Here is a 21,951-nt window from a genome sequence, read left to right on the forward strand (position 1 = left end):
TCAGGAAGTCTGGACCAAACAAATAATTTATAAACATTTGTTTAGAAATCTGATAATAGTAATTAACCTTATTTTAATCTAAACTTTATATTCATTTCTTTTAGGTTATTTGTCAACAATAAAAAAGAAACATGAAACATTTTCTGCTAAAAAGCATCAAATTTCAATACAGAAACATTATGTTGGCAATGATAATTTGTTGTTAATTACATGACAAAACAAAAATAACACTATATTTGCTTTATCTGTAGCCTGATTTCCATGCAGATAAACCACAAAAGCTGTACAGTTTTCGGCGGGGTGTGGCACAGGAGACATCCAAAAACAAAATCCCTATCATATTCATTACCTGAAATTTGAAGAATTTTCTAAAGTACATTTTTTCTCCACCCTGAGTTGTATAACTCACTGCACACACCAAGCTGAAATAGAAAGATGTCTTAATGATTTTGGATCATTTAAAATTGTTTCTTAATAGTAATCCAATACATCTCAATCCTACAAACAAATCTGGAAAATATTTATGCCACTGATGTGAAAATGTGGCCGAATGAACCTGAATCAGAGAAGAAAGTTCCAGTATATACACAATATAATTACAAAAATAAGAGTCAAAGAGATAATGCAGGGTTTAAGGAGCTTGCCTCGCATTTGGCTGAACCCCAACACATAGCTGGGAGCACCTTCCAAGCACTGCTCTCTCCCAAATAGTCAAAAACTCGAACTAGTAAAGTGAGATAAATATTTGAGAGCAGGAAACCAGGAAACTTTTCTTTCAACAAGCAAAATATATTAATAAATAATGCCCTTGATACATAATTTCATGTAAGAAACAGGTTCAAAATGTGTAAGTCTGCAACTGTACCTCACGATGTCTCACTATTAAAAATTTTTTTAATAAAAAAAAAGAAACAGGTTCATATAAATTAGAGGGAAGAAAATTCAGAATGTTGACTTGTTGGGGAGAGGAACTCAGAGACCATATATGCTGCCAAAAAGACCAAAGCAACGTTAGTGAGATGCAAGTGCCTTAAACCCTGTAGTATCTCTCCAGTCCAGAAAGGAAGTGGGTTCTTTTTTGTTTGTCTATTTTCATGGCTTCTTAGAGGCCATGCACTGTACCCAGAGTGCACAAAGGCAGATGTTCCAGCCCTCTAGACAATCTCTTAAGCTCTGGGAGAAGGCTTTTAAAAATAATCACGACGATCACGATCACGACCATCCTGTTATTCGTCGATTGCCTCGAGCAGGCCCAAGTAACATCTTCATCCTAGCCCTGAGATTTTTAAAAAAGTGCCATATTCAAGGCTCTTTCAGAGTTAGGAGAATGAGACCCATCATTGTTACTGGTATTTGGCATATTGGGTACGCCCACGGGGAGTTTGCCAGACTCTGCCGTGTGGGCAGGTTACATTCGGTAGCCTGCCAGTTTGTCCAAAGTAGGAATGGGATAATAAGATGTCATAATAAGACATATTATTAAAAATAATAGTGCAAAAATAAAAAAAATAGTAAGTTATAAACTCGATACATCAAAAACAGTAAAGCTAAATTAAAATGTTGATGACAAACTGGGATAAAATACTTGTAAAATATAAAGAAAAACTGATTAGATTCTTAAAGATACTTGTAAGTTCAATATATATAACACTAGCACCTGATTCAAAATTGAAAGGACTATACAGACAAATCATAGTATCATAACTGGCTAACAAAAATATGAAAAAGTTCAGTCTTACAGGCAATTTAATTAAGGTGAGAAAAGATTTCTCTGTCTTATGAATTTTGTCAAAAGCTTATTTCCTTATAAACACTCATTGATTTATTTCTATGTTTTCCTCTTCCCCTTTTCGTTTACTTGCTGCTGTGACAAAAGGCGGTCACACTTCTGGTAGAGAGATAGATTGCTGAGGCTCAACACTTGGCTATGGTATGCCAGAGATCACAAAATATCTTGGGAGAGCCAGTGCCACCCTAGTAGTAGTTGGTCTGTGGGACAGGTGCTGAGGACTGGATTTGTGGTCTCACATCTGCAAGCCAGGCACTCCATCACTTAGCTATCTCAAGCCTCCCATTAGCAAATATTTTTTTTGTTAAGTGTTAACCAGGATGGGTTAGAGTACAGAGAAACTGATACTTTTTACATTTCTAGCAGTTAACAGAAATTAAAAAAATTTTTTCATTAATTTTTTTAATGATTTAAAAATTTAAATATTATATAATTATATATAACCAGCATATTTTATATAATATATATAATAATAAATATCTTAAAAATATTTGAAGAAGTAGTTCTAATAGCTAAAATCCGGAAATAGTGTGAGTATCCAAGAAGAGGTAAGTGGATAAAAAAACTGGTAGACATATACAATGGAGTACTACTTGGCTATAAAAAAGGATAAAAACCACGCAGTTTGCTGTTATGTGCATGCAACTAGAAGATATTAGGCTGAGTGAAGTTAGTCAGAAGAGGCGAAGATACAGAATGATCTCTCCTATGTGCAATATACATAGCATGGGTGTAACAAATGGTCAAAGGCAACAGAACACGTAAATTTGTCTAGAAAACTAAGCTTACGAGTAATGGGTGAAAAGGTGCCCCTGAAGACCCCATGGAGAGCAGTAGAAGCTCTGGTCAAGGGTATGTTATTGGAGTGTTGTATGCATAAAACCTTTTCATGAACCATGATGCTTCAAACCCAGAAAAGTGTTTATCTGGGGATGTGGCTTAGTGGTACAGTGCATGCCTCAGGTATGTGAGACTGTGGGTGTGATATCCAACACTGAAAAAACCTAAGTGTTTCATGATTCTTCAGTAAACACACTTTAAGGAAATATTAAGCTCTTCGCTTATTTGTAACAGTAAAAAAATAGAAATAACCTAAAGTCAAGCAACAAAATTAATAAAATCCATGGTCTGGGGTCCAAGGATGTAGCTCAGTGGCAGAGCACTACCCTGCAGGCAGCTCTTGAATCTAAAACTATCGTCCACGCCACATGCCAGGTGCCTTCTCTGCCACACTGCTGCCTGTGATCTCGGGACATAACATCTGGGTGCACTGCAAGCAGATGTGTAGAAGCACTGCAACTGCGGTGTATGACTCCCAGCAAACAACAGAACCAAATGTATTCGATTCCCCTGGTCACTGCAACAAAGGGAACAAAGGGAAGGAATAGGAAATATTTTTTAATTAAAAAGAAAAAAGATAATGGTATATGATTCAGTGGTTTGTAAGATAAATCATTTAGGGCTGAAAATGTGGCTCAGAGAGAAAACATATGCCTTGCATCATGCACTGGCCTAAGACTTAGGGCCTGCGGTGGGGGTGGGATGACGGTGGCAATGAGAGGGGGAGAGAAAGAATTCAAGTGAGAAAATGTTCTCAGTGATCTTTAAAAATAGGAAAGAAGAGAGCCAGAGAGACTGCTCAATAGCCCCAGTGCCTGCTTTGCTGGGTTCAGACCTGGTACCAAATATTTCCCTGAGCATTGCCAGGAGTGAATTCCAAGCACAAAGGGGAGAGCAGCCCCGAAGCAACACTGGCTGTGGCACAAAAGCAAAAAGCAAATATAAATAAAATAAAATTAAAAAAAAAGACAAAAATTTTGTGAAATATGCAATTATTTATGTAATCTGAAAGCATATAAAAACTTGTAAAGAAATATATCTTTCAAAGAAATATATCTAAAAATTTGTTAGTACTATTATAGGTAACTTAATTTCTTCTTTACATTTAAGTCAAATACTAAAGATAAAGAAGATCAAAATAAAACATCTACTCTTTAAGTGCTATCAGTAGGAAGCGGTCCAAGTTTTTTTTTTCTTTGGGTCACACCCGGTGATACACAGGGGTTATTCCTGGCTCATGCACGCAGGAATTACTCCTGACAGTACTCAGGGGACCATATGGGATGCTGGGAATCAAACTTGCGTTGGCAGCGTGCAAGGCAAAAGTCCTACCCGCTGTGCTATCACTCCATCCCTACGAGTCTAAGTTTTGAAGCTAGATTTCCATCTGAAAATCATTTCATCATTTTGCTAATATCTACCATTATTTACTAGCTATCGACAGCACAGCAGTAGGGCATTTGCCTTGCACACGGCCGGCCCAGCCGACCCGGGTTTGATTCCTCTGCCCCTCTCGGAGAGCCCGGCAAGCTACCGAGAGTGTCTCGCCCGCAAGGCAAAGCCTGGCAAGCTACCCATGACATATTCGATATCCCAAACACAGTAACAAGTTTCACAATGGAGACGTTACTGGGCCCGCTCGAGCTAATCGATGAATAATGGGAGGGCGGTGCTACAGTACAGTGCTCTCATTTTCTGCAAAATAGGGATTTTACAAATTCTGCTTAAGTTTTATTAAATCTTACATTTTTATAGGGGCCATAATCTAGCAGTACTGGGGAGTGAGGTTGGGGACCTCTCCAGGTAATACTCAGCCTAGTGGGTCAGTGCTGGAAGCTACAGGGCTAAACCCTCAAGGGTCAAGTGGTGTGAAGATCAAATATGGGGGCATGCCATGCCAGGCTCCATGCCCCACTGTCATAGCCCTGACCCTATTTTAAAAACCCAATTTAAAGAAATACTGACTATTGCTGTTTGCTCAGTCCTGGAGACAGAGGAGACTTCATGCAATTCAGACTTGGAAGGGGGGAGGAGGCATTCGTGGAGTAATAAGTGCGAAAGACATTAAAAGTGATAAGATGTGGGTGCTACAGAATACTCAAAAAGGGAGATTTATTCTAGTCTAGGATGTCAAGAAAGCTGCTGGGAGCAAGTCATGTTGAATATAAAATGCAGAGGGAGAAGCAAGAGAAACAAAATGACACAGCATTCCTTTATCAGGGAAGAAAACAGCCTAATGCTGTGCACTAAGGTGTAGTGAGGGAAACATGAAAGGACGACTGAAAGTGAGAACTAGAGCGATTAATAAGGAAAGTCTTATATACAAAGTCAGAATTCCCTAAGAAAAGTGGAGGCCTTTGAGGAATTAAGGGGTTAATCCAGGATCATGCAGTAAATTATAAACTCAAGTACAAGCTCAAGTATAAACTCAAAAACATCTGACGCCTAAATTCAAAGTTCTTATCAACCAGGAAAACAGCTACTTTTAAATGCCAGCAAGGGCTAGAAAGAGAGAGCACCGGGACTAAGGTGCTGGGCTTCCATGCATCTGAGCCTAGTTTTATCCCAGTGCTCTATATGGTGTTAGAACACTACCAGGAGTGACCCCTGAGCACAGAGCTAAGAGTAGTCCCTGATACACCAGATGTGCCAATGGTCATCCCCTCCCAAACAAAAAAATGCCTATAAGAGCTCATCAGAAAGAGGTATGTGGACACTGGTGATGGGCTTGGTGATGAAACACTCACTGTGTGTCAAAAATACAGCTATGAATGACTTTGCAATTCAAATTTTAAAAAAAGGTTTGTCACCAAAATAAACTGATTAAATAATAGATATTACATACTTTAATAACAAATACTTCAAGATTAGAGGTAAAGATGTGACTCTTCTGAAAAATTTAGGCACGTGGGTTTTGTGACTGAAATCTCCAGGCTCTCATGGTGTGGGGATGGGTTGCTCCCCTCATCTCCCTGTACTACTGGATGCCCAGGAACCACCTTCAGCGCTAACTAAGCTCATTTACTGGCCATGATCCAGAGAATCATCAATAAATCTCAAAAAGGGGCTGGAGAAATAGCACAGCGGGTAGGGTGTTTGCCTTGCATGCGGCTGACCAGGGTTCGATTCCCAGCATCCCATATGGTCCCCTGAGCACCGCCAGGAGTAACTCCTGAGTGCAGAGCCAGGAGTAACCCCTGTGCATCGTCAGGTGTGACCAAAAAGCAAAAAAAAAAAAAAAAATCTCAAAAGAGATTAACAGTTGTAGAGATTCTTCCGAACTCCCGTGCATGACTGAGTCATTTGGGGCACCCTGGCGCGGGACAGGTCAGCCCAGGTCAGGTCTGTTCAGAGTCCTGGCAGCAAAAAGCCTCCACATTCCACCATTGCCACCAAGCCTCTGGCTGGACTCCACTACTTAGGGTCAAGCCTCACCCAGAAATTAATGTGCTGAAAAATTCTGCGGATTTTGTGACTGAAATTTTCAGGCTTTAATGGAGTCGGGATGGGTTACCTACCACCACCTCCCAGTACTTCCAGATGTTCCTGGCAGTCATGCATATACGCCAAAGCTGCCACCCAGTTAAAATTTTATCTCCAGCTTTATCACACCTTTAAAAATTCCAGATTTCCTGAAGCAACACCTCAAACTCTACAACACTGATAAATCAGCAGTAGCACACCAGATCAGAAGGAATGTAATGTAGAAGGCAACCAAACTCATTAACAAAAACATAAACACAGAAGGCTTCACCTGTAACATCTTAGTGATCTCTTATACATGTACTCAATGGCTCCATGGTGAGACAGAACAAGTTTCACTTTCTTCTACGGAAACATGTTTTGATCATTCTTTTAGCAAATTATCGATAACAGGCAATATAAAACAAATCACTGAGGGCCTGCTATGGGGGCAGGCTTAAGGGGTCCTGGTTGGGAAAACTGGAGATAGTGATGGAGGGAAGGTGTAACGGTGGTGGGATTGGTGTTGCAATACTGAATGTCTATAACAAACCACCATGAACAACTTAATAAAAACCCAATCAAAGCACATAATTGCTCAGCAAAGCCGCTGACTCAGGAAAAAAAAAAGATGGTAATATAAGTGGAGAAGAAAAAAGGGTGAGAGATATTTAATAAGAACTAATAGAACTCAGTAATTGAGTGGACATGAGGATATTAAAGCAGATGGAAAAGTTTTAAATTATTTAGATGGTTGAAAATTTCCTATTTGCCTTTCACACTGAAAGAAAAGTAGTATTCATATATACATTCAGAAACTTGGAATATATATAATTAGAGTTTTTTTCCTATAAGCTTGTCTTATACAGTTTTTATATTTCTGGGTTCTGGGGCTAGCGTGACAGTACAGAGGTTAGCATGCAGCTGACCTGGGTTTGATCACCAGCATGAAATATGGTCCTCTGAGTCCTGCCAGGAGTGATCCTTGAGGACAGAGCCAGGAGTTAGCCCTGAGCACAGCGGAAGGTGATCTAAAAACCTATCTCTCTCCCTCTATATTTACCTATCCCTTTCTTGGTTCTGTGGATAGAACGTATACTCACAAAGAACACAGAACTGAAAAATTTTAAGTTTAATTACTAGCATAATGAAGGCTGGAGCAATTGCACAGCGGGTAGGGCATCTGCCTTGCACGCAGCCAACATGGCTGACCCGAATTCGATTCTTCCGCCCCTCTTGGAGAGCCCAGCAAGCTAGTTAGAGTATCTCACCTGCACGGCAAAGCCTGGCAAGCCACCCGTGATGTATTCGATATGCCAAACACAGTAACAAGTCTCACGATGGAGACGTTACTGGGCCCGCTCGAGCAAATCCATGAACAATGGGAGGACAGTCCGTGACAGTGACTAGTCTAATGTATGGATATATGTGCGTGTGTACATATGCACATGTGTGTGTGTATGTGTGTAATGTATATAAACACACTTTTAGATAGTATGTAATCTCAGTTTTATTTAATTTTATTTTTGGTTTGTGGGCCACATCTGCCAGTGCTCAGAGGTTACTCATAGCTCTGCACTTGGGTGTCATTCCCGGGGAACCATCTGGGATGTCAGAGATGGAATCAAACTTGGCTGTGTGCAAGGCAAGCATAGTACTATTACTACACTTGCAGCCTCAATTTTCAAGGTTTGCGCGGTTTTCTATTTTTTTTTAGGTAAGATTGCATACAGATGCAAAAATAAAACAAGATAAATAAGTTTTTTTCTGTTCGAAGAAAAGCCCCTTTTGGTCTCCTTTGAAGTGAAGCCTGTTATCATGGGTCACTGCGACCATGGGACAGGGCGTTTCTGGCAGATGTGTGATGACAGTTTAACCATTGTAATCACATAGGAGAGGTGTAACCCTACCTATAGGAAACATGTCTGTTCTGACCTCCTTGAGGACGTGACCATCTGAATATCTCCCCTGTTTACTCAATCCTTTATAAAGCTTTGCTGTTTGCTAAATAAATTGGAACTGCTTGACAGGACCCCCGCCATGCTCATGTGCTCATTCCTCGGTGGAGGCGGTGACAGAGAGATATGCTCTTTTCCCCAGACCCCTCTCTTTACAGGAAGTATAGATCGGCTCAGGCCAGGAGGAGACCCCCCCCAACATTTTTCCTTTGTTTTTGTGCCACCCCTGGCAGTGCTGGAAGACCGTGTGATGCCAAAAATCTAACCTAAAAAGTTACACATGTAAGATAAGTGCTCTACCACTAAGCTACTTCCCTGGAACCAAAGTAAGATGTTTTCATAATTAAAAAACAAACATTTTGTTTAATGTTCTTTCTGTTTTGCATGGCAGAGCCTGGCAAGCTACCGTGATGTATTTGATCTGCCAAAATCAGTAACAAAAACGAGTCTCATTTCCTTGGCCCTGACCCTGAAAGAGCCTCCAATACAGCAGTGTTGGGAAAGACGAGTTAGGGAGAGGCTGCTAAAATCCCAGGGCTGGGATGAACGGAGAAGCCACTGGCGCCCGCTTAAGTAAACTGATGAACAGTGGGATGACAGTGATACAGTTCTGTCTGGCAACCATATAAACATGGAATATAAAATTGCATCTGAAGTAGATTCGAGGCTTAGTAAGTGGCAACAAATAAAAGCATATATATGTAAAAAGCCTGTAAGAATTAGGAAAATTAATCCTTACATGTGTGTTCCTATTTCCTTTACTTCATGATGTATGACATCATCAATACAGCAATCGGGTTTTAGTTCAGCTACTGCAGCATTGGAGGCCGAAAGATTTAAACGCTGTGAGCTTGTCTGAAGATCAGCCTTGAAAAAGAGTGAAAAAGAAAATCCAAATGAAATTGTTTGCCTACAACGTGTGAATATATTTGACTGGAAAGCACAGGGTGAAAGGAACAGCATAAGGTAAAATACAGTAGAAACAAAAGGGGAGTAACTCTAAATCTTTCTGTATAGCACTGAGGCTCACAAACACGGCAATGGCAACACATTACAAACACACCATAGACAGCTCAAAGTAAAATTCAGCTATGAAGTAGAAATAGAAATATATGTGTTAGCCCAATCCCATTAGAAAATGGGGCAATGTAATGAACAGAAATGTTCTCAAAGAAGAAATCAGAAATCAGAAACCAAAAGGCACATGAAAAAATGCTCTTTATCACTAATCATCAGGGAGATTCCTACTTTGGACAAACTGGCCGGCTACCGAATGTAGCCTGCCCACACGGCAGAGTCTGGCAAACTCCCTGCGGCGTACCCAATATGCCAAATACCAGTAACAATGATGGGTCTCATTCTCCTAAAGAGCCTTGAATATAATCTCAGGGCTAGGATGAAGGAGACGTTACTGGGGCCTGCTCAAGGCCCTTGGGAAAACAGTATAGATGTTTTTCAAAAACTCAGAAATTGAGCTCCCATTTGGGCAGAGCGATAGCACAGCAAGTAGGGTGTTTTCCTTGTACGAGGCCAACCTGGGTTCAATTCCTCCGCCCCTCTTGGAGAGCCTGGCAAGCTACCAACAGTATCTCGCCCGCACGGCAAAGCCTGGCAAGCTACCCGTGACATGTTCGATATGCCAAAAACAATAACAAGTCTCACAATTTGTTGTGAGACGTTACTGGTACCCGCTCGAGCAAATTGATAAACAATGGGAAGATTGTGCTACGGAGCTCCCATTTGACCCAGCAATATCACTTCTGGAAATATATCCCGGAGATGCAAAAAAGTATAATAGAAATGATAACTGCACTTGTATGTTTATTGCAGCACTATTTACAACAGCCAGAATCTGGAAAAAACCCAAGTGCCCGAGAACAGATGACTGGTTAAAGAAACTCTTGTACATCTACACAATGGAATACTATGCAGCTGTTAGAAAAGATGAAGTCATGAAATATGCATATAAGTTAAGTGAAATGAGACAGAAAGAGAGGAACAGACATAGAATGGAACAGACTACTCATTTGTAGCATATAAAGCAACATAATGGGAGACTAACACCCAAGGATAGTAGAGGTAAGGATCAGGATTCCTCCATGGCTTGAAAGCCAGCCTCACATGCTGGGGGAAAGGGCAACTGAGATAGAGGAGGGACCACCAAGCAAAGGATGCGTGGAGGGCTTGCTCGGGATGGGAGATGGGTGCTGAAAGTAGACTATAGACAGAACATGATGGCCTCTTAATACCTGTATTGCAAACCATAATACCCAAAAGGAGAGAGAGAGTAAAAGGGAATGTGCCTGCCGCAAAGACAGGCGGTGGAGGATGGAGTGGGGATGGCAGGAGGGAAACTGGGAACATTGGTGGTGGAGAATGGGCACTGGTGGAGGGAGGGGTACTTGACCATTGTATGACTGAAAGGTAGTCACGAAAGTGTGTAAGTTTGTAACTGTATCTCACGCTGTTTCATTAAAAAATTAAAAAAAAGAAATTTTTTTAATGTAAAAAAATTTAAAAAAAAAGGGCAAAAAAGTATAGTCGAAGTGACACCTGCACTTGTTTGTTCACTGCAGCATTCTTTACAATATCCAGAATCTGGAAAAAACCTGAGTGCCCGAGAACAGAGGACTGGTTAAAGAAACTCTGGTACATTTACACAATGGAGTACTATGTAGCTCTTAGAAAAGATGAAGTCATGAAATTTACATACAAGTGGCATTACATGGAAAGTATCATGTTAAGCGAAATGAGTCAGAAAGAGCGGGATAGACACTGAAAGATTGCATTCGTCTGGGGAACATAAAGCAACAAAATGGAAGACTAACACCCAGGAATGGCTGAGATTAGTACCAGGTATTTTGCTCCATGACTTGGACACCAGCCACACGTGCTAGGGGAAAAGGAAGCTCAGATAGAGAAGAGAGCACCAAATAAAGGGTGTTGTGAGGATCCTCCCAAGGTGGCAGAAGCATGCTGAAAGTAGACTATAGACCAAACATGATTGCCACTCAATGCCTCTCTTGCAAAACACAGTACCCAAAAGAAGAGAGAGAGAACAAGGGGGCATGCCCTGCCACAGAGGCAGGGTGGGACGGGGTGGATGGGGGGTTGGGGGGGATGCTGGGACCCGTGGTGGTGGAGGATGGGCACTGGTGGAGGGAGGGGTACTTGATCATTGTATAACTGAAACCCAAGCACAAAAATTTGTAAGTCTGTAACTGTACCTCATGGTGTTTCACTAATAAAAATTTTTTTTAAAAAATTTAAAAAATTTGGGGCTGGAGCAATAGCACGGTGGGTAGGGCGTTTGCCTTGCACGCAGCCATCATGGCCAACACAGGTTCGATTCCCAGCAGCCCATATGGTCCCCTGAGCACCGCCAGGAGCAATTCCTGAGTGCATGAGCCAGGAGTAACCCCTGAGCATCGCCGAGTGTGACCCAAAAAGCAAAATAAATAAATAAATAAATAAATAAATAAATAAAGGTAAAAGGTAAAGGCCCTCCCGTTGATCGTCAATTTGCTCGAGCGGGCCCAGTAACGTCTCCATTGGAGACTTTGTTGTTACTGTGTCTGGCATATCGAATACTCTCAGTAGCTTGCCGGGCTCTCCGAGAGGGGCGGAGGAATCGAACTCGGGTTGGCCATGTTGGCCGCTTGTAAGGCGAATGCCCTACCGCTGTGCAATAAAAATTTAAAAAATTTAAAAAAAGAGAAATGTATGTGTTAGTATATCACACTTACAGAGAGATGTGTCAGAGAACTATTGACCCTAAAGTTAGTGACTAAAACCCAACTATGTTGTTTAAAGGAGTGCCCTCCTCCTGCCAAGTATTCCTCTTTTTATTGCCCTTAAACACCTATCATTGTCTTAAAGGGTGTTTCTCCATAATGTCTTTCCTATTATAATCAACTATAACTTCCTCTGTAATATTTACCACAATTGATAATTACTTGATTTATGGTTTTGTTTACCTGTTTCTTTCTCCCAACCAGAAATGTAAGGTGCAGGAAGGCAGGTACCTCATCGGTACTCTCACTACTCTATCATTGTGCCTGGCACATAGCAGGCAATTAACAAATATTTGTTGAGCACTTTCTGAATAAAGGTAGGACAGAAATTCAAGACAAAGGTCAAGAAAAATTCAGACAAGGTGGAGAGAACACTGAGTCATAGGGATTAAAGAAAACTTATGTAACAGAATTTTTTGGAAACTATTCAGTTAAATTTAATCTAATATTTTTAATGCTAAGTACTCTGAAGTGGGAAACTTCTTAGTACCAATTATTTTATCATAATCATTAACAAAATTGGTCATATATGTTGGCATGTAATTATAACAAGGACGTGTTCTAAGCTTTATTCAATGCCCACAATCCTTTGTTTTTTTAATTAGTGAAACACCATGATGTACAGTTGTAGACTTAAATATTTTTGTGTTTGGGTTTCAGTTATACAATGATCAAGTACCCATCCCATCCCCCCCATCAGTGCCCATTCTCCACCACCAATGAACCTGGTAGTCCGCTCACCGCCCCCCGCCCCACCTCTATGGCAGGGCATTCCCTTTTGCTCTCTCTTTCTTTTAGGGTGTTGTGGTTTGCAATAGAGGTATTGAGTGGCCATTGTGTTCGGTCTATAGTCTACTTTCAGCGCACATCTTGCATCTCAAGTGAGTCCTCCAAACACCATTTACTTGGTGTTCCCTTCTCTATTTGAGCTGCATTTCCTCCCAGCATGTGCTGCTGGCTTCCAAGCCATGGAGCAGACCTCCTGGCACTTACCTCAACTATTCTTCGGTGTTCATCTCCCATTCTGTTACTTTATATTCCCCAGACGAGCACAGTCTTTCTATGTTTGTCCCTCTCTTTCTTACTCATTTTACTTAGCATGATACTTTCCAAGTAGAATCACTTGTTTGCAAATTGCATGACTTCATCCTTTCTAACTGCTGCAGAGTATTCCATTGTGTAGACGTACCAAAGTTTCTTTGACCAGTCATCTGTTCTCGGAATGCCTACAATCCTTACGTAAGGTGTCATACTATCTCTTTGAAAGTGAAAGTGCTCCTACTCCTATAAGAAGTCCTTACCAATGAAAATCCCAAGATCTTTTCTCTTAAATTTTATTACATTAATCATACAGATGGGCTAGAGCGATAGCACAGTGGTAGGGCGTTTGCCTCGTGTGCAGCCAGCCCGGCTGAGCTGGGTTCGAGTCCTCTGCCCTTCTTGGAGAGCCCGGCAAGCTACTGAGAGTATCTCACCCGTATGGCAAAGCCTGGCAAGCTCCCCGTGCCGTATTCAATATGCCAAACACAGTAACAACAGGTCTCAAAAAAATGGAGACGTTACTGGGCCCGCTCAAACAAAAATCGATGAACAACGGGAGGACAGTGACAGTGACAATCATACAGATAAATAAAAATACTATTTACCTTTGTCCAGTTAGGACATTTTTTCAAACAACTTATTATAAACTTTAAGGACATGAAAAATATTTCTTAGTAAAATATCTTAAATCTTTAGTAGGAGTTCAACTGATGCTAGTTTGCTCGAGGTAAAGGTAAAGGCCCTCCCGTTGATCATCGATTTGCTCGAGCGGGCCCAGTAACGTCTCCATTGGAGACTTTGTTGTTACTGTGTCTGGCATATCGAATACGTCACGGGGAGCTTGCCAGGCTCTGCCGTGGATGCTAGTTACTAATGATTATTCAAAATTCCAGTTGAGAGCCGGAGCGATAGTTCAGCATGTGAGGTTCTTGCCTTACTTGCAACTAACCTGAGTTCAACCCCCAGCATCCCATATGGTCCTCTAAGCCCACCAGGAGTGACCACTGTGCACAAAACCAGAAATAAGACCTGAGCACTGCCGAGTGTGGTACAAAAACAAACATAAAAATTCCAACTGACATAAAGCGAGCATTTTAATTTTCAAAACATAAGAAATATAAAACTTGAAAGAACATACATTCTATGTAGGCATATCACTTACTTTTACCAGTATGTCTTTTACAACTTGATTGCTATCATTATGTACACTGATATAACTGGAAAAAGTTTCTCCCAAAAATATGTTTCTGTGGAGAAAAAAGAGAATTTTAGATAGTAATTCATGCAGGTCTTATTCCAAATCTATTTGAGCACTGTGGAGAAGCTTTGTGGAGAAAAATTTACTAAAAAGATACCAGGAAAGCTATTGCTTTAGTATCTTCATTCATACAAGCCTACCCATTCATCACAATTCAAAATATCGATTCGGGGCCAGAGAGCTAATGCAATGGATTGAGTGATGCTTTGCAAGCAGAAGGCCATTTGATTCCCAACACTGTGTGGTCTCCTAAGCACTGCTGAAAGTGATATGTCAGAACAGAACTACTCCTGGGAATATTGCCTGAATATTGCCTGAGCACCAGCAGGGGTAGCCCCCAAACCAAAGCTGAAATGAAAAACAAAAATACCATGAACCATGAAATATATGTCTTGTTTCTCAACTACTGCACCAAATGCAATAGTTGTTACTTAGTCAGAGCCACACTAAGAATCTTACAATTTTTATCGAAAGAGGTTAGAGACACTTTTCCAGTTTGAAATAACTACGTCCTGAATCTTAAGAAGAAAATCAAAACTTATTGACCTCAGAGTAATTTTCTTTCTTCTTCTTCTTCTTTTTTTTTTTTGTGCTGTACTCATGGTGCTTCACTCCTCAGGGTGCTCAGGAAACTATATGCAATGCTAGGAAGGTGAACCAGGTTGGCTACATATAAGGCAAGTTGACTGACTTATTGTACTATTTCTTTGGCTCCTGAGTATTTTTTATCATATATTAGGGAATGCCTTGACTCTGCGCCAGGCTGTTTTCACTCAGAGAGCCCCAGAAGGGGGCGGACGAGAGCCCTTCCTGCCCCAAGGGACCCAGCCCTGGCAGCCAACCTCCACTACCTAACCGCCGTCATGCTCCAGGCCACTTTTCAAACACATCATAAGACACTTCCTACCCATTTTTCATAATTACCACACCATGTTTGATGGAGTTCAGACAGTAGGCAACAAATCATGGGGGGTTCTACCTAAATAATATAGATTAAGAGAATAACTAAGAGCAAAAGAATGTCTAAAATGTTTTAGGGTTGTCCTAATTTGCCGACAAATAATCTCTGTTGGGAACAGACTATGAAGTTGAATAAAAGAGCTGCTATGGAAAGACAATAAAGCTAACAGAGTAAACCAATGACAATAAAAGGAATACAATGCATTAAAAATACAGTAAATCCTCAATAGTGTTGAAATAGACATGAAATGGCAACATTTAACTAATAGAAAGCAGGGCTTCAATAGGTCATGTGGTCAATGTCAACAAATAATTTTTTTTCCCTCATCAACTTTACAACAAAATGACATTAAGAGAAACACCACAGGCCAAAGACATAGGGCGAAGCAAGGGTGCTTGCCCTGCATTTGCCTTGCATTGCCAGTTCAATAGCTGACAACACATATGGTTCCCAGAGAACTGCCAGGAATGATCCTTGAGCACAGAGCCAGGAATAAGGCGTGAGCACAGTCAGGTGTGGGTCAAAGAACAAAAACAAAATAAATAAAAGGAGAAATAAACAAACCAATGTGGCCTATGAACTGGTCTACAGAACTGTGCTTACTAAAAGGAGAGGGCAGAGAAGGGTAGATGAGAGGGGATCCTGAGACAATGGTGGATGTTAGGGAATATACTCTGGGGGAGCGTATGGTGTTGGAATGATGTATGTATGACACCTACATGACAGTAAATCACAGAGCTTCAGAAAAGGAAAAGGGAAGGAAAGGAAGGGAAAAAAAACACGGTGGGCAAGAGAAACAGTAAAAAAGGCTGCTTGTTTAGCATGCTGTCACAACCCTAGTTTGAATCGCTTGCACTGCATAAAGTCCCTGGAGAGCAACCAAGTAAGGCTCCTGAGCACCACTGAATGTGGCCCCAAAACAAAGCAAAAAAAAAAATGTTATTCAAAGACTCAATGTACAAGGATAATTTTCTTAAATAAAACATAAAAACAGAATCAAATAACTTTGGGGAAACATTTCCTTATCATTTACATCTATAGTGAGCATTCTTTCATCCCATAGTTATTTTTTTAAAACATGATTTTTAATGGCTTTGAAATATTGTTGCATTTCTAAGCACGAATATATCCGTCTTACCCAAAATTCTGTGGTAAGGTCAACATTTCTCCCAACATTAAAATTTCTGCACCAGTTACAGTTGAAGGATCATCTCTCATGAGTTGGTTAAAGAGATCGCCTATACAAGAGAAAAATATAATAATCTAATACCTGCCTTGTATATTAGATAGCATATACCTTGTATATTCTGCTTTATCACAAAAAGTATCTGGGAGAACAAAAATTACATTACATTTCCCCCTAATCTTAAATATGACAACTGCAAGATAAAAAGTTCACATGTCACAGGAATTTCAAAAAGAAAGGAAAACATATAATATGATATGTAAAATTTATTGTAGCAGCCCCAGTAATTTTTAGTAAAAGGAGTACTAAAACATACATTAAAGGGTACATTAAAGGGATGTATGAGATTAAATCATTACTCTGAGGAAGGCCTCTTTCTCAATTATCCATCATTTACATATTATATAAGCAGGTACAAAAACAAAGAATGAAGCAAGGAGTTAAAACAAATTTTACTTCAGCTAGGATTATTTCATTCTAATATGTTAAGTCCACATTCCAACTATTCCTTAGATGCAAACAGAGTGAAATATGTGCCATACCTGGCAAGTCTTTCTCTTCACATGTTACTGGGATATTGGTAAATAGAGTAGGCTTAGTCAACCGCATCACTGTGAATTAGAAAGCAAAAAAGGAAAAATATCAATATTAGACAACATTCCAAGTATATGTATTCATCAATCTTATACTACTATAAATATATTCTAATTTCTAATTTCTTAATAGTTATATACCGATGACTTATTACACATGTCAATCAGTATAAAGATCTTTATGGGAAAAAGAACACACTTTTATCTTTAACCTAGTGAACTGTAAAATTTACATGCAAATTCAATAATCTACCTATCTTGAAAAACAAAGAAATTTTAAATCTTATGTTAGGAAGACAAGGCATAAGAACTCCTGAGTGGGCCCCAAGGTGTGGCTTAGTGGTAGAGCATCTGTCTTGCCTGCATGAGGTCTCATGCGTGATTCCTGGCACTACACTTGTGGTCCCTGGTGCTACTCCTGAAGCAGCAGAACTAAGTGTCTCATCCTGCAACCGAGTATGTGACCCCTGGGTCCCTCAAAATAGCAGCAAACTCCTGAGTAACATACATAAATATTATAAATACAGAGCCAAAAGTTACCCGAGATTATTGACAAATACTAGCCTTAGAAGGAGAAAAGGTTAAATAGGCTATTTTGAAAAGAAAACAATCATTTCATGCCAAAGGAGTTTACTAAATTCTATCTCCAGTTATAACATCTGGTTAATACCAAGTGGTTCTTTAATATTAACTTTGTGTCAAAATTATAAAAAATATACAGGGCCACAGGCACAGTACAGTGGGTAGGGTCCTTGCCTTGCATGGAGCTGGCTTGGGTTTGATCCCCAGCAACCCATCTGATCCCCTGAGCCCTGCCTGAAGTAAAGCCCTGAATGCAGAGCCGGGAATAAGCTCTGGGCACTAGCAGGTGTGGTCCAAACACTAAAATTAAATAAATTAAATCAGTTGGGCTGGAGCGATAGTACAGCGGGTAGGGTGTTTTTCTTGCATGCAGCCGACCCGGGTTTGATTTCTCCATCCCTCTCGGAGAGCCCGGGAAGCTAGCAAGAGTATCCCGCCCACACGGCAGAGCCTGCAAGCTCCCCGTGGCATATTCGATATGCCATGAACAGGAACAGCAAGTCTCACAATGGAGGCGTTACTGGTGCCCGCTCAAGCAAAACTGATGAACAACGGGAGGACAGTGCAGACAGTGAAAATATGAGTTAATCTGTAAGTTTATATAACTCCAACCCAAATTGCTAATTGTTATTGGAAAATGATGAAACATGTCTAGGCATTTTCTAGAAAGGAAGCTGAGAAAATTAATGGGGAAATAAAACCCAGGAAGAACTGGACATAGCATATATTAACATTTAAGTCCATAGTAAACTAGGTGGCATGTCAATGAAAACCCAACTCACATACTACCTATGATACTTAAAAACTGTATCACTGGAATCAGAGAGATAGTACAGAGAATAAGGTACTTGCTTTCCATGCAGCTGACCTGGGTTTGATCCCAGGCATTGCATTTGGTCCCTTGAACTCCACCAGTAAGGACACAGAGCACTGCTTTGCGCACAGCCATCTATATGTACACACACACACACACACACACACACACACACACACACACACACAGAGTGTGTGTTTGTGTATCATTAAGAGACTGTGGCTGCACAACACCCAAAAGGAGAGAGAGAACACAGGGGATTGCCCTGCCACAGAGGCAGGGGGGGATGGGGGGATGGGGGTGGGGGGGATATTATCCATGGTGGTGGAAAATGGGCACTGGTGGAGGGATGGGTATCTGATCATTGTATAATCAAACCCAAGCACAAAAAATTGTAAATCTACAACTGTACCTCATGGTGTTTCACTAATAAAAAAAAAAATTATAAAAAAAAAAAGAGACTGTGGCTGTTAGTCAGAGATAGAGTGCATGGTGCATGCTCTGAATATGTAAGGCCCTGGGTTCAAGCGCCAGCACTCTCCACTCTCAAAAAGATTCCATTCAGGGAATCCTGAAACAGTGTTTTAAAAGTTACCATAAGTTCACCCAAATATGCAACCAACTTATTTATTATAGACTCAAACTCTCCACTATCTACCAGTCTTATAAATTACGATACTCACAAGTTCTATGGTTTTTCTAGAGGTCATATGGGAGGGGGTAGATAAAGATAAGTCCTTCATTAAAAGCAGAAAGATCTCAGGGACAGAGCAATAGTACAATGCGTAGAGCACTTGTCTTGCACACAGGTGACCAGGGTTTGATCCCTGGATCCCATATAGTTCCCTGAGCCAATCAACCCTAAGTGCAGAGCCAATAGTAACCCCTGACCACCACCAGGTATAGCCTCACCGCATCCCCCCCACCCCCCTTACACACACACCACCACCACCATCAAATAGATTTTTAAAAAAGTTCAGATTGGTTGTCAAGTACCAAGACAGCTCTGTGGGTTGGGGCTGGAGTGACTGCTTTGTTTTTGTTTTGGGCCACACCCAGTGGTGCTCAGGGCTTACTCCTAGTGTGATTCTGGGGACAACATCCATATGTGGTGCTGGGAATTAAACACACGCAAGGCAAGCACCCTACCTGCTCTACTATTTCTCTGGCCCCTATAGTGCATGCTTTAGATAGGGGAGGTCTGGGTTTTATCCCTATCACTGCATATTTCCCTGAGAATTGCCTGGAGAAACCGAATAGCACCAAGCTGGGAGCAACACAGCCCAGTGTGGTTCAAACCCAAAAATTATACACCCACTCTCTCAGTGTAACATGGAGTATGCATTCAAGTTATACAATGTTACGTGTCAAATTTATTCAATAAAAATTTGAATCTTACAAATCTGCTTCTTCATATTTTTATTTCCAATTGAAGAAAAAAAGTCAGAGTTACAAACTAATCAACTGGTTGAAGTCCAATTTGCATATATATTTTACTTTCCAAAATGTTAAAAAAAAAAAAAGAGGCCTTGAGAGATAATATAACGGTAAGTCACTTACTTGCCTTACATGTAAGATTCAATCCCAGCACCCATATGGTTCCTGAACACAGAGCCAGGAGTAAGCTCTGAGCTCTTGCTGAGTGTGTCCCAAGCCTTGGCCCCCACCCCCACCCCCCTCCATCCACGGCCGCAATGTTCAGTAGATTGTATCTCAGGTTCAAAGTCCTTACCAAATTTTACATGCTGCTTGGTCCCTGAAGTCATCCAAGTTGTGAACCATGGCTGAATTCTGGCATTTTGAGCAGATTAACTTAAAATGAGTAATTATGGGAGCTGGACTGAAATGTAATGGGCAAGGTATTTGCCTTGCACGCAGTTGACCTGGATTTGATCTCTGGTACCCCACGTGGTCCCCCCAGCCCCATCAGAAGAGATCCCTGAGTCAGGGGTAAGCTGGCTATGGCCCCAAAACTAAATACAAAAAATATTTAAAGTAAGTAACTACGCAGTGACCCATCTTGGAAAATTTTAAAACATCTAAATTATTTGAAAATATGACAAACTAAAATAAAAGCATGTGATATCTTCAGGTCTTTTAAATTTTTTTAAAATTTTTATTAGTGAAACACCATGAGGTACAGTTGTAGACTTACAAAGTTTTGTGCTTGGGTTTCAGTTATACAATGATTGAGTACCAATCCCTCCACCAGTGCTCATTTCCTACCTCCGATGTTCCCAGCATCTCTCCCACCCCCCCACCCCCACCCCTGTGGCAGGGCATACTCTTTTGTTCACTCTCTCCTTTTGGGTGCTGTGGTTTGCAAAAGAGGCATTGAGTGGCAATCATGTTTGACCTATCGTCTACTTTCAGAATGCATCTCTCATCCTGGGAGGATCCTCCCAACACCCTTTACTTGGTGCTCCCCTCTCTATCTGAGCTGCCTTCTCCCCCAGCATGTGCGGCTGGCCTCTAAGCCATGGAGTGAACCTTCTGGTACTTATCTCAGCCATTCTTGGGTGTTAGTCTCCCATTTTGTTACTTTATATTCCCCAGCTGAATGCAATCTATGTCTGTCCCTCTCTTTCTGACTCATTTCACTTATCATGATACTTTCTACGTAGTACCACTTATATGTAAATTTCATGACTTCATCTTTTCTAACAGCTGCATTTTTTTTTTTTACAGCTGCATATTTTAATTTATTTTTGATTTGGGGGTCACAACTGGCTGTGCTCAGGGCTTACTCCTGGCTCTGTGATCAACAATCACTTCTGGTGATGCTCAGGGGACTATATGGGGTGCCCACGATCAAACCTGGGTTAACCATGTGCGAGGCAAATGCTTTACCTGCAGCACTATCTATCCCTGGTACCTTTTGAAATCTTTTTACATGGAATATGACTAAACATTTAAAGGCAGAGAGCATGTTAGGGAAAAATAAAGATATGGTACTGCTGCCTCTAAAAGCTGATATAATGCTGAATGAGTTTTATTATAGGGCTTTACAGGTTCACTTTCCGTAATTTATTTTCACATCTAAGACTTAATACTAAAACACAGAAATACAGCTGAATCCTACTATTTATTTGTTTGTGGCAGAACCATCATTCCTGAGGCTCTAAATACCTTAACAAGGTCTCAAAATGGTTGTTGGAGCATTCTAAATTCTTGGACCTTGATTACCTAAGTACTGCCTACATAAAAGAAAAATTAATCCTTTTATGATTATAACACCATTTTTCAGTAAAATTCAATGTTTCCCAGTTCTGAATTACCTTTTCATTATTTCTTTTATTATTTTTTACTTATTTATTTTTTGCTTTTTGGGTCACACCTGACGAGGCACAGGGGTTACTCCTGGCTCTGCACTCAGGAATTACCCCTGGCGGTGCTCAGGGGACCATATGGGATGCTGGGAATCGAATCCGTGTCTGCCTTGTGCAAGGAAACACCCTACCTGCTGTGCTATTGTCCCAGTCCCTTCATTATTTCTTAAGGAGTAGAAATTTATATAAAATTAAATTAGAAAAATTTAAATCTAGCACATATAATCAATGAAGTTCTAATTTTAAATTTCATTCTTGGATTTAAAAGCTGCTCATATGGATTCCATGATCCCTGACTTACCTTTGATTTTCAGTCTCATGTACAATCACTTAGACCCAGGGTC

The 21,951-nt window shown here is 40.6% G+C and overlaps 1 protein-coding gene across 5 annotated transcripts in view; it reads right to left on the reverse strand.

The window, feature by feature from the left end:
* The window catches only part of TRAPPC13 (trafficking protein particle complex subunit 13), a 44,521-nt gene that overhangs the window by 15,933 nt on the left and 6,637 nt on the right, over positions 1 to 21,951 (reverse strand). For all 5 annotated transcript variants that reach the window (XM_056112645.1, XM_056112644.1, XM_056112643.1 and 2 more), the window contains exons 2-6: positions 16,832 to 16,900; positions 16,242 to 16,341; positions 14,047 to 14,131; positions 8,789 to 8,916; positions 350 to 422 (exon numbers count right to left, since the gene is read on the reverse strand). In XM_056112645.1, the coding sequence (XP_055968620.1) occupies positions 350 to 422; positions 8,789 to 8,916; positions 14,047 to 14,131; positions 16,242 to 16,341; positions 16,832 to 16,900 (455 nt within the window). The remainder of the gene's footprint in view (positions 1 to 349; positions 423 to 8,788; positions 8,917 to 14,046; positions 14,132 to 16,241; positions 16,342 to 16,831; positions 16,901 to 21,951) is intronic.

The sequence above is a fragment of the Sorex fumeus genome, unplaced genomic scaffold (assembly GCF_029834395.1).
Source record: "Sorex fumeus unplaced genomic scaffold, SorFum_2.1 ptg000018l, whole genome shotgun sequence".
Taxonomy (NCBI): domain Eukaryota; kingdom Metazoa; phylum Chordata; class Mammalia; order Eulipotyphla; family Soricidae; genus Sorex; species Sorex fumeus.